The sequence below is a fragment of the Rana temporaria genome, chromosome 2 (assembly GCF_905171775.1).
Source record: "Rana temporaria chromosome 2, aRanTem1.1, whole genome shotgun sequence".
Lineage (NCBI taxonomy): Eukaryota > Metazoa > Chordata > Amphibia > Anura > Ranidae > Rana > Rana temporaria.
Window position 1 is genome coordinate 55,296,778 of NC_053490.1, and position 14,112 is coordinate 55,310,889.

The 14,112-nt window shown below is 45.6% G+C and overlaps 1 protein-coding gene across 1 annotated transcript in view; it reads left to right on the forward strand.

The window, feature by feature from the left end:
* CEP126 (centrosomal protein 126) overlaps positions 1–14,112 on the forward strand; it is a 137,056-nt gene that overhangs the window by 4,218 nt on the left and 118,726 nt on the right. The window contains exon 2 of the mRNA XM_040340194.1: positions 9,443–9,562. Coding sequence (XP_040196128.1) covers positions 9,443–9,562 — 120 coding nt within the window. The remainder of the gene's footprint in view (positions 1–9,442; positions 9,563–14,112) is intronic.

Here is a 14,112-nt window from a genome sequence, read left to right on the forward strand (position 1 = left end):
TACGACGCACGGGGACGGAGAACGGCGCCAAATTCAAAAAAGTAAATAAACACCTTACATACAGTATACTGTAATCTTATAGATTACAGTACTGTATGTAAAAAAAACACACCCCCCCTGTCCCTAGTGGTCTGTCCTGTGTCATGCATGTCATTTTATATAATAAAAACGTTTCTTTCTCCCTGCAAACTGTAGATTGTCCATAGCAACCAAAAGTGTCCCTTTATGTCAAAAATAGTTTTAGATCAGCAAAAAAACAGCGATAATAAATTATAATCACTTGCAGAATTGTGCGATAGCGATTTGTGGGGAAATTCGTCATAAAAAAAAAAAAAATAATGACAGCAACAATTCTGCAACTGAGCAAATTTCAGTGATTTTGATTTGATTACATTATTGAATAATTTTTATTATAATTATATTATTATTTGTTATAATTATTTATAATTATTTATTATATTATAATTTATAATTTTGTTTTTAAAAAAATGTCATACCCGGGATGCCTATTAGAAGCTTGTTTGGTCAGATTTAAGTGAGTTATTTCTAAAAATGACAGACCTACAATATAAAACGCCAAATTTCCTTGCAAATAATGGTACCGCTTTCAGCATGTTTTTTCTGAAAGAATCATACCGCCAGGGAGGTTAAAGCGGAGGTTCACCCTAAAAACATGTATATAACATTACATTCTGCATACTTCCAACATTTACAGTATGCTGTTTGTTTTTGTTTTTGTGCTGTACATACCGTATTATTGCTATTTTACACCCGGCTTCTGGGTACTTACTCCCGCGGGAGTAGGCGTTCCTATGCAGAGGCGCAGTGTCATGTGGGACTTCGCCCAGATGATTGTCGTCTTGAGAAAAACTTCCCCCCGGCGGATAAGGCGCGCCACGAGTTTCTGAAAGTAGCCAAACTGCGAGTCGGCTCTATACGGCGCCTGCGCAGTAAGCGCTACACGGCTCCTAGTCGGTGCAGGGGCCGGGACTGACAGGTAAAGTTTTTTTTAATAACAAACATGATATACTTACCTGCTCTGTGTAATGGTTTTGCACAGAGCAGCCCTGATCCTCCTGTTCTGGGGTCCCCCGCTGGTGCTCCTGGCTCTTTCTCTTCAGCAAGTGCCCCCCGATAGGAAGCTTTCTGTTGGGGCACTCATGCAGGTTCTATCCCAAGCTGCACTGCTGCATCTATAGACAGAGACAGTGTGGCTCAGCAACACCCCACAATCCCAAATCACAGTGTTTGATTGACAGCAACAGGAGCCAATGGCTGCCACTGCTATCAGTCTGCCTTGTGAGGAGGGAGAGGGTGAAGAGCGCCGCTGCTCTCGGGTAGGGGGCTGGATTGAGTTCAGGCTTAGGTAAGTATAAGTGGAGCTGAGGGGGGGTCATCTGGCATTGCACATAAGTTTTTTTTTTACCTTACTGCAGAGAATACATGAAGGTAAAAAAATAAAACTTTAAGCCTTTAGAATCATCCTTCGTGAATAACATTGATTATCTCTTTACAATGGCATTATAAAGTCGGTGGGATATAATAGGCAGCAAGTAAATATGTTGTCCCTAAATTTGATGTGTTTAAAGCAGAGAAGATGGTCATCCAGTTTGTTGTGTATGTGGTTGTGTAGCCGCAGAGCAGTCAGGGTGCCCATGCTGACCCGTGTCCATAGTCAAATGGATCTACAATGGGCACGTGAGCATTAGAACTGGACCATGGAGCAGTGGAGGCTGGTGCTCACAATTTTTGGATGGGCGCAAACAAACTGAAAAATTCTGAAAAAAAAAACACCCATCAATTGCAGCCTCACTGTGCCCATCAAATGCAGCCACTGTTCCCATCAAATGCAGCCACTGTGCCCATCAAACGCAGCCACTGGGGCACAGTGGCTGCGTTTGATGGGCACAGTGGCTGCGTTTGATGGGCAATCAGACGCAGCCACTGTGCCCATCAAACGCAGCCACTGTGCCCATCAAATGCAGCCACTGTGTCTGGTGTTCTCCATTTCTTCCCCAACCTGTTGTCTTCTCCTGCCTGCTCCCCCTCTCGTCCTCTGCTATGATTGGACGCCTGGTAGGCGTCCAATCGTATCGCCTGTCGTTTCAGCCAATCAGGTGACAGGTAACACAGACTCAGTGCACCTGATTGGATGAAAGGGGGGTTCAATGTTAGCAAAGCGAGTTCCTTCGTTTTGCTAACATACAGCTGAGTGAGAAGTAAACGCACAGCGTTGCGCTCGCTTCTCACATTTTTGGGTGCCTATTAGAGCCGCTGGCTCAAATCGGATGCTTCCAAGAAACACCCCCACTGTGATTCAGGTGCCTGAAACGGGGCCGGACACCTGAATAGGGGGTGTCAGCAGCGACCATAGATAGATTCATGCATTGCATGGCATGAATCTATCTATGGTGATTAGAGCGGTGCCAGAAGAGGGGGGGCGGCGCTCCTGCGCCCTTTATGGATGCACCGCTGCTGCCATGGAGCAATGGAAGAAGGTGGCCTGGTCACGTCTTCTTTTAAATCATGTTGATGGCTGGGAGCATCACATACTTGGGGAAGAGATGGTACCAGGAGGCAGTAAAGGAAGATTCTGCTGGGAAACCTTGGGTCCCTCCATTCACGTGGATGTTACTTGACATGCATCACCTACCTTAAAGCGGTGGTTCCCCTAAAAATAAAATTTTAACATTGCTTTTCCCAAATAAATTACGATTAGAATCGGCCGGTTTTATTAAAAAAAAAAGGTCCGTACATACCATTTGTTATTTTCGTTCCCACCGCCACTTCCGGGTACGATGCTGGCGGTGGGTGTTCCTAATTGATGGACAGGCATCCGACCGACGCATACATCGCGTCACGAGATGCCGAAAGAAGCCGAACGTCGGTGCGCATGCGCCGTATAGAGCCGCACCGACGTTCGGCTTCTTTCGGCATCTCGTGACGCGATGTATGTGTCGGTCGGATGCCTGTCCATCAATTAGGAACGCCCACCGCCAGCATCGTACCCGGAAGTGGCGGTGGGAACGAAAATAACAAACGGTATGTACGGACCTTTTTTTTTTAATAAAACCGTCCGATTCTAATCGTAATTTATTTGGGAAAAGCAATGTTAAAATTCTATTTTTAGGGGAACCACCGCTTTAACATTGTTGCTGACCAATTGCATCCCTTCATGGAATTGGTATTCCCTGATGGCAGTGGCCCATTTAGCAGGATAATGCACCCTGCCACTCTACAGACATGGCTCAAAAATTGGTTTGAGGAACACAACAACCAGTTTGAGATGTTGACGTAGCCTCCAAATTCTCCAGAGCTCAATCAAATTGAGCATCTGTGGTATGTGCTGGAAAAACAAGTTCAATCCACGGAGACCCCACCTCACAACTTACAGGACATAAGGGATACAGTACTGACAGCTTGGTGGCAGATACCACGGAGGTCTAGTGGTGCCCATGCCTCCATGGGTTAGGGCTGTTTTGGTGGCAATAGAGGGACCTACTCAATAAAACTTATGGCTGATCAGTGTTTGTCACTACAGTATATGGATAGATTGAAGACATTTTGCTCATACAGCAAGAAAATGGACAACCCTTCTATTCTTGTATCGGGGTGACCAGCAAGTGTCCCTCCACCTGTCCCCTTTCAAGTAGCTGGTTGTTTCCCGACTTTGAGAAAGCAGCTCCAATCCTGCTGGAGCACCCGGGAGATCGGAGTAGGGGTGCTGAAATTGAAGCCCCCGCTGTACAGTTTTTATTAAAAGAAGGTAGTGGGTTAAATGCTTGATGTGTTCCTGAAGCTGTAGTTATGTTTAGAATGTATTGTAAATAATAACGAGTTAATAATTATTGAGTAGTAAATAATTGTATGTCTAATTTCCAGTTGCACAAAACAATAATAATCTCCTTCCCTTGGGTGTTTAGCTATACACGGGTGGTGGGATCCACTCTTTAGATTAAGGCAAAGTCTATAGTCTTGCAGCCCTCCTCACAACAATGGGTATTCTTTTTCATTTCCAGTTGCCTCATTCAGTTCAATAAAATGACGTATTTTCCAGCTCATCCTCCATGACACCGCAGACATCTAGGTGTCGGATTCCTGTGAAATAGATAAGAGTAAGGGCTGGAATCAGAGTTCTATACACTTAGAAAAGAAAATACAATATCTAACCAGGGTGCCTTCAGAGGTTGCTAGGGGTTCCTTGAGAAGAGAGCAGTGACAGATTGAGCTCCTACCTATACTGACCACCAATGTAAGGGGACACGTCTACACTGACCACCAATGTAAGGGGACACTTCTACACTGACCACCAATGTAAGGGGACACTTCCACACTGACCACCAATGTAAGGGTACACTTCTACGCTGACCACCAATGTAAGGGGACACTTCTACACTGACCACCAATGTAAGGGGACACTTCTACACTGTCCACCAATGTAAGGGGACACTTCTACGCTGACCACCTATGTAAGAGGGCACTTCCACACTGGCCACCTATGTAAGGGGACACTTCCACACTGGCCACTAATGTAAGGGGACACTTCCACACTGGCCACCTATGTAAGAGGGCACTTCCACACTGGCCACCTATGTAAGAGGGCACTTCCACACTGGCCACCAATGTAAGGGGACACTTCCACACTGACCACCAATGTAAGGGGACACTTCCACACTGGCCACCAATGTAAGGGGACACTTCCACATTGACCACCAATGTAAAGGAGCCACTTCTATGCTGACCACCAATGTAAGGGGATACTTCTATAATCCCCACCAATGTAAGGAGACACTTCTACACTGGCCACCAATGTAAGGGGACACTTCTAAACTGATCATCCATGTAAGAGGAGACTTGTACACTGACCATCCATATAAGGAGTCACTTCTACACTGACCACCAATGTAAGGGGTCACTTCTACACGGAACACCAAATGTAAGGGGACACTTCTACACTGACCACCAATGTAAGGAGTCACTTCTACACTGACCATCCATATAAGGAGTAACTTCTACGCTGACCACCAATGTAGGGAGTAACTTCTACCTTGACCACCAAATGTAAGGGGACACTTCTATGCTGACCCACTGACCATCAATGTAAGGGGATACTTCTATGCTGACCACCAATGTAAGAGGACACTTCTAAACTGACCACCAATGTAAGGAGACACCTTGACACTGACTACCAATGTAAGGGGACACTTCCACACGGACCACCAATATAAGGGGACACTTCTACACTGACCACCAATGTAAGGGGTCACTTCTACAATGGCCACCAATATAAGGAGTCACTTCTACACGGAACACCAAATGTAAGGGGACACGTCTACACTGACCATCAATGTAAGGAGTCACTTCTACGCTGATCACCAATGTAAGGAGTCACTTCTATGTTGACCACCAATGTAAGGGGACACTTCTATAATCGCCACCAATGTAAGGGGACACTTCCACACTGACCACCAATGTAAGGGGACACTTCTACACTGGCCACCAATGTAAGGGGACACTTCCACACTGGCCACCTATGTAAGGGGACACTTCCACACTGGCCACCAATGTAAGGGGACACTTCCACACTGACCACCAATGTAAGGAGCCACTTCTATGCTGACCACCAATGTAAGGGGATACTTCTATAATCCCCACCAATGTAAGGAGACACTTCTACACTGGCCACCAATGTAAGGGGACACTTCTAAACTGATCATCCATGTAAGAGGAGACTTGTACACTGACCATCCATATACGGAGTCACTTCTACAATGACCACCAATGTAAGGGGTCACTTCTACACAGAACACCAAATGTAAGGAGTCACTTCTACACTGACCATCCATATAAGGAGTAACTTCTACGCTGACCACCAATGTAGGGAGTCACTTCTACCTTGATCACCAAATGTAAGGGGACACTTCTATGCTGACCCACTGACCATCAATGTAAGGGGATACTTCTATGCTGACCACCAATGTAAGAGGACACTTCTAAACTGACCGCCAATGTAAGGGGACACTTCCACACGGACCACCAATGTAAGGGGACACTTCCACATGGACCACCAATGTAATGGGACACTTCTACACTGACCATCAATGTAAGGGGTCACTTCTACAATGGCCACCAATGTAAGGAGTCACTTCTACATGGAACACCAAATGTAAGGGGACACGTCTACACTGACCATCAATGTAAGGAGTCTTTTCTATGTTGCCCACCAATGTAAGGGGACACTTCTATAATCCCGACCAATGTAAGGAGACACTTCTACACTGGCCAACAATGTAAGGGGTCACTTCTAAAATCCCCACCAATGTAAGGGGACACTTCTACGCTGACCACCAATGTAAGGGGTCACGTCTACGCTGACCATCAATGTAGACTAAGAGCGTCATTGTTACAATAACCACCAATGTAAGGGGTTACTTCAATACTAGAAATTGACAGGTGCTGGTGATTAAAACATGGAGCTTGGTGATGGTGCACTAGATAAAGTGCATCATCAATATACAGGTCATACACAGAGGGAGGTGGTAAAAGGGTCAATGCACAGTTCACATACAATGTGAGGTAGGAGATGAGGGAGTTATTGATCAGGATAAGGGAGATGAAGGGTTACTATACAGGTCACATACAGCGATAGCCTGACAATAAGATGTACAGGGGGTGGGTGAAAGGGGTAAAAAAACAAAAAACATCAGACGGTTAAAAACCCTCTCCATGAATCTGCTGCTGTCTGCCATCTTTTCATGAATCAATATTCCATGGATGCAATAATACTTCCACTCCTTCCTCTGTAGTGCGAGGATAGGGAGGGGGTCTCTCGGATGTTTACATTTCTGATCCCTGGGATTGGTGATCACGGCAATAACACAAGGCATTCACATCATTCCTAATTTGAGCCGCATATAAATGAAACTCGAGAAAAACATGGCTACCACTCCGCCATTTTAATATGTACACAGATAGTGAAGTGGTTAATGTCATTTGTAAATCTGTTGAGAAATATTGCAAGGGTGAGCTTCCCAGGCTTTTTTTTATGGAGCCATTTAACTTCGTACACAATTTTTTGTCTGGCTCCTGGCGCGAAAGGTGTTAGGAACACGCTGTGATTTTATCCATTGACGCTATAGATTTTTTAATGGAAGGAAATCCTAGGTTGAGTTTGAAGAGTCAGGTCATTCCATATGTAATTTCTCCACTGGGGAGCAGTACTGTACTATTGTCTGTTGATTGTCTGTGGATTGTCTGCGGTACACCTGCCATGTAGGAAACCGGTTGGCAAAAGGAGCCTGTTTATTATTTAACTCATGACATGTTCAAGTGTATCTAAAGCCATTTTTTGTTTGGAATAGAGTGGGTGTTAGAACCCTCTCTGTGTCCCAGCTGAGGAGGTTCACCCTCTCTGTGTCCCAGCTGAGGAGATTCACCCTCTCTGTGTCCCAGCTGAGGAGGTTCACCCTCTCTACTTCCCAGCTGAGGAAGTTCATCCTCTCTGTGTCCCAGCTGAGGAGGTTCACCCTCTCTGCGTCCCAACTGAGGAGATTCACCCTTTCTGTGTCCCAGCTGAGGAGATTCACCCTCTCTGTGTCCTAACTGGGGAGGTTCACCCTCTCTGCGTCCCAGCAGAGGAGATTCACCCTCTCTGCGTCCCAGCAGAGGAGATTCACCCTCTCTGCGTTCCAGCAGAGGAGATTCACCCTCTCTGCGTCCCAGCTGAGGAGATTCACCCTCTCTGCGTCCCAGATGAGGAGATTCACCCTCTCTGCGTCCCAGCTGAGGAGGTTCACCCTCTCTGCGTCCCAGCTGAGGAGGTTCACCCTCTCTGTGTCCCAGCTGAGGAGGTTCACCCTCTCTGCGTCCCAGCTGAGGAGGTTCACCCTCTCTGCGTCCCAGCTGAGGAGGTTCACCCTCTCTGCGTCCCAGCTAAAGAGGTTCACCCTCTCTGCGTCCCAGCTGAGGAGGTTCACCCTCTCTGCGTCCCAGCTGAGGAGGTTCACCCTCTCTGCGTCCCAGCTGAGGAGATTCACCCTCTCTGCGTCCCAGCTGAGGAGATTCACCCTCTCTGCGTCCCAGCTGAGGAAATTCACCCTCTCTGCGTCCCAGCTGAGGAGGTTCACCCTCTCTGCGTCCCAGCTGAGGAGGTTCACCCTCTCTGCGTCCCAGCTGAGGAGGTTCACCCTCTCTGCGTCCCAGCTGAGGAGATTCACCCTCTCTGCATCCGATCTGAGGAGGTTTACCCTCTCTGCGTCCCAGCTGAGGAGATTCACCCTTTCTGTGTCCCAGCTGAGGTGATTCACCCTCTCTGCGTCCGATCTGAGGAGGTTTACCCTCTCTGCGTCCCAGCTGAGGAGGTTCACCCTCTCTGCATCCCAGCTGAGGAGATTCACCCTCTCTGCGTCCCAGCTGAGGAGGTTCACCCTCTCTGCGTCCCAGCTGAGGAGATTCACCCTCTCTTCGTCCCAGCTGAGGAGATTCACCCTCTCTTCGTCCCAGCTGAGGAGATTCACCCTCTCTGCGTCCTAGCTGAGGAGGTTCACCCTCTCTGCGTCCTAGCTGAGGAGGTTCACCCTCTCTGCGTCCCAGCTGAGGAGGTTCACCCTCTCTGCGTCCTAGCTGAGGAGGTTCACCCTCTCTGTGTCCCAGCTGGGGAGATTCACCCTCTTTGTGTCCCAGCTGAGAAGGTTCACCCTCTCTGCGTCCCAGCTGAGGAGGTTCACCCTCTCTGCGTCCCAGCTGAGGAGATTCACCCTCTCTGCGTCCGATCTGAGGAGATTCACCCTCTCTGCGTCCCAGCTGAGGAGGTTCACCCTCTCTGTGTCCCAGCTGAGGAGGTTCACCCTCTCTGCGTCCCAGCTGAGGAGGTTCACCCTCTCTGCGTCCCAGCTGAGGAGGTTCACCCTCTCTGCGTCCCAGCTGAGGAGGTTCACCCTCTCTGCGTCCCAGCTGAGGAGGTTCACCCTCTCTGCGTCCCAGCTGAGGAGGTTCACCCTCTCTGCGTCCCAGCTGAGGAGGTTCACCCTCTCTGCGTCCCAGCTGAGGAGGTTCACCCTCTCTGTGTCCCAGTTGAGGAGGTTCATGTTTGTTTGCTTTTTCTGAAATATGCCTATACTTACCTATTTTGAAGTCACTCCAGTAAGTCACATGATCTCTCCAGTGCTTAGAATGGGGGGTGGGAGTAGATTTAAAGTGGAGGTTCACCCGGAAATACAAATTTTTACCCTTAGATTCCTGCTCATTTTGTCTAGGGGAAATTTTTTTATGGGTGAACTCCCGCTTTAAGCTTATTTAGGTTTTCACTTTAGGTGTGCCCATGTGAACAGGGTGAATAGGGTTGGTTTTGCAGACATGACAATATTCTATGTAGGATCTATTGTATTTAAACATCCTTATAAAGTGTTTAGCTCACTTTTCCTTAACCATGTTTTATCACAAGACATAGTAAAACACAGTTGGAAATAGACTGGGAAGAAGAACGGCGAGCTTTGCAGGACGAACAGAAAATAATTAGGCAACGTGCGCAAAAACTATCCGTTGAGACAAATCGACGAAGAAAGTAAGCTTTTTTTTTTCTTTTGGTTGTGGAATACATATTCAGTCTATCATGTTATTTTGTATTGTCTGTTCTTATACAGTTATGTATAAAATTGAATGCACCCTATGGCAACATATTTGAACAGGCAAGCATCAGACCTTTAAAACACAGATAAATGTAATATACTTGAATAAAACACATGAAAATATTTTTTTTTCAATCATTTATTCAACACAAATATCAAAAGGCGTATTACAGAAAAAAAAAAGTTCACCCTTGGCCTCAGAAGCTGTTATTGTCCCTTCAGCAGAAACAACGACTTGTTCATTTTTTAATAACTGGCCATCAGACTTTGACATTGACCTCACTATTCCCTGACCACTTCTCCATGCTAAATGCCTTCATATGAAAGATGTTTGTAGGTTTTCAGTAATTGTCCTTTTCCAAAACCCCTTATAAAATGTCAATTATATTCAAATTAGGGCTTGGACTATGTCAATCTTAAATTATCTTCTTTTTTAGCCATTCCTTGTTAGATTTGTTAAAGGGGTTCTAAAGGAAAACATTTTTTTTCCCTAAATAGCTTCCTTTACCTTAGTACAGTCCTCCTTCACTTGCCTCATCCTTCCATTTTGCTTTTAAATGTCCTTATTTCTTCTGAGAAATTCTCACTTCCTTTTCTTCTGTCTGTAACTACACACAGTAATGCAAGGCTTTCTCCCTGGTGTGAAGAAAGCCTCTTGAGGGGGGAGGGGGCGAGCAGGCAAGTCAGGACACTCTACTTTGCAGATAGAGAAAGGAGCTGTGTGTTAGTGGGCATCCTGACACTCCTGCACGCCCACTCCCCTCTCAAGAGACTTTCAGGACGAAAGCCTTGCATTACGGTGTGGAGTTACAGACAGAAGAACAGGAAGTGAGCATTTCTCAGAACAAATAAGGACATTTAAAAGCAAAATCTAAAGATGAGGTAAGTGAAGGAGGACTGCACTAAGGTAAAGGAAGCTATTTAGGGGGGGGGAAATCCTTTACAACCCCTTTAAGTGTGCTTCTGGTTCAAAGACCCACTTGCAGTTGAATTAAACTTTTGGACAGATTACGGAGCATATCCTGTTGAGCATTACTCTCTCGGTTGCCCCGTGTTTGGACCCTCTCTGCCAATGGTTTGCTTTGCTTCCCATGCCGCTACAAAATATATAATTATTATCGTTTGTGTAGAATATTATGCACTGCAGTTAGCTCTAGGTTATATGTATCATGGTTGAGATGCTTATAAAGCTGTGCACTTTGCCATTATCTAGGCCCTGAGCCCTTGGCCGTTTGCCTTTTTGCTGTGCTAGGCCGGTGTATCTACAGCTGTTCTCTCTCTGTTGTAATCATTTTTCTTTTTGACCATATGTATTCATGCTATTTGTTCTTTGCAATGTATACCTGCTATGTGTGGTGATTGTCAACTGTATTTTTTTTCGATAATAAAAGAATAAAAAAAAAACTTTTGGACAGATGGCCCCACATTCTCATCAAGCACACATTGATATGATTTAGAATGGTGAAATTGACTCAATAACTACAAGTTTCCCATGTCCTGAAGCAGCAAAGCAAATCCAAACCGTAGGATTTCCACCACCATGTTTCACAGTTGTTATGAGGTTCTTGTCCTGAAATACTGTCTTCTGTATGAGGCAAATGTGTCTTTCGTTACTGCCACGGAGTCTTCTTCAAATTGTTTCAGAAGGCCTGGTCTTTGCCTGTGTTCAATGGCAAACTTTAATTTTGCTCTAATGTTCTTTTTGTGCAGCAAAGGCTTTTCTAAACAAATTTCTCTTGCAGTAAAAATTTCTGATTGCAGATGAATGCACTTAGTAAAACTGTAGGATTCTTTTTTTAGGAAATGGTCAGCTACTGGGCTGAATTTGCTGGGCCGGACAGACCTGAACAAATTGTTTAAAATCTATACCACTTACAGATGATTTAACCTGACTGTTACATGATTACAGCGCGAGGGCCACTTAATTTATTTGGTAATGGGTCATGGGCCACAATGAACTATGGGGTTTTACCGCCCCCAAAAACTGCAAATGTAAATTAGCCCCTCCTGTCCTGAACCCCCCCTATAACAGGGATAAGCAATTAGCGGACCTCCAGCTGTTGCAGAACTACAAGTCCCATGAGGCATAGCAAGACTGACAGCCACAAGCATGACATCCAGAGGCAGAGGCATGATGGGACTTGTAGTTTTGCAACAGCTGGAGTTCCGCTAATTTCATATCCCTGCCCTATAAGGTTGCTTTCACATTGATGCTCTGCAGTTTACCCTCACAGCGGGTACAGCGCAGTGCACCTGCCGCTTTCCTATAGGTTAGCTGCACTTCGCCATAGACTTCTATTACATCTTATGGGTGTGGCGCACTTTCAGAAAGTGCACCAATCCTGCAGGATATAATAGAAGTATGTGGCTCAGTGCAGCTAATCCACAGGAAGATCAGTGTGGAAGCAGCCTAATAACCCTTTTTAATAAGTGCCAATATGCCTGTTGCAAAAGTGCAGTGTAAGTGTCATTTATTACACTGACCTTTTCTTCTTCCAGCTTCTGCTGGCATCGCTCTGCAGGGTGTGCTAGAAAGTTGCCAGAAAGTTGCTTGTGCAGTTCCTGCTTCCTCCACTGCCAGCGCCAGCTCCCGACACTCTGATGCTCTGGGGTGGTGCGTCGGCAAAACCGGTGATTGCGATCTGGGCTTGTCAACCCGACAACCCAGAGCATGGGCATGCGCTTTCCTGGTTTGAGGCCATGGGTCACATCAGAAGGCTCCGCGGACCACGGGTTGAGTACCCCTGGTTTAAAGACTCATATACATCCACACCTTTCTTTCTGAGAGCCTTAGAGACCTCTATTGATCTTGAAAAGTTGACCTCACATGCGTCAATAGCAATGCGAACACCAGACCCTATATGTATGAGGTTTAAATAAAATGGATTCCACCCCTAAGGAGGTTCTGATCATTGGCACCTTATCTGGAAAACCTACAGTTGTATTCAAAATTATTCACCCCCCACTGAAATTGATTGTTTTGCCAAGTTTGACATTAATTTTGATCATCCTGTCATCCTGCTTACAATTAAATCAAAGAGGCACGTGTAGGTCAGACAAATATAACATAACATTTATAATGAAATAACCACAAATGTCTTTTCTGTGCTCACATCATTATCAGTTTTATTCAACCCCCAATTGACATTCAATCTTAGTACTTAGTACAACATCCTTTTACAGTTATAACAGCTTTTAAACTTAAAGCATAGCTTGACACAAGTGTCTTGCAGCGATCTACGGGTATCTTCGCCCATTCGTCATGGGCAAAAGCCTCCAGTTCAGTCACATTCTTAGGCTTGCGCACTGCAACTGCTTTCTTTAAGTCCCACCAGAGGTTCTCAATCGGATTTAAGTCTTGTGACTGCGATGGCCACTCCAAAATGTTCCAGCCTTTAATCTGCAACCATGCTCTAGTGGACTTGGAGGTATGCTTGGGATCATTGTCCTGTTGAAAGGTCCAACGTCTCCCAAGCCTCAGGTTTGTGACGGACTGCATCACATTGTTATCCACTATCTCCTGGTACTGAAGAGAATTCATGGTACCTTGCACACGCTGAAGCTTCCCTGTACCTGCTGAAGCAAAACAGCCACAAAGCATGATTGACCCCCCACCATGCTTCACAGTAGGCAAGGTGTTCTTTTCATCATAGGCCTTGTTCTTTCTCCTCCAAACATAGCGTTGATCCATGGGCCCAAACACTTCTAATTTTGTTTCATCAGTCCACAGAACACAATCCCAAAACTTCTGTGGTTTGTCCACATGATTTTTGCATACTGCAGTCGACTCTTCTTATTCTTTGGAGACAGCAAGGGGGTGCGCCTGGAAGTTCTGGCATGGAGGCCTTCATTACGCAGTGTGCGCCGTATTGTGTGAGCAGAAACTTCAGTACCCACATCTGACAAATCTTTTGTCAGTTCCTCAGCAGTCACAAGGGGACTTTTCTCCACTCTACGCTTCAGGTAGCGCTCAGCAGTCGAAGTCAGCATCTTCTTTCTGCCACGACCAGGTAGCGTTTCAACAGTGCCCTTTGCCTTCAATTTGCGAATGATGCTTCCTATGGTGTCTCTTGGTATGTTTAACATCTTTGCAATCTTCTTATAGCCATTGTCCTTCCTGTGAAGAGTAATCACCTCTTCTCTTGTCTTCCCGGACCATTCTCTTGACTTCACCATGTTTGTAACCACACCAGTAAATGTCTAGAAGGAGCTGAGTATCACAGTCATTTTAAAGCTGCCTGATTGGTGCTTATTAGGCTTTATTGCTGCTCCCTGACATCCACAGGTGTTTTCAATACCTGATTGAAAACACTTCAATGAACCTCTGTTCTTCAGAGTGGTAGTCTTTAAGGGGTTGAATAATTGTGTAAATGAAGAATTCACAAAATAAACAATAAATGTACTACTGTATTACAAAACCAATTAATGTCATTTTAGTTGCATATGGTTCTTTAAGAAGTCCTTGTAGGATTTCATTCTGAATACA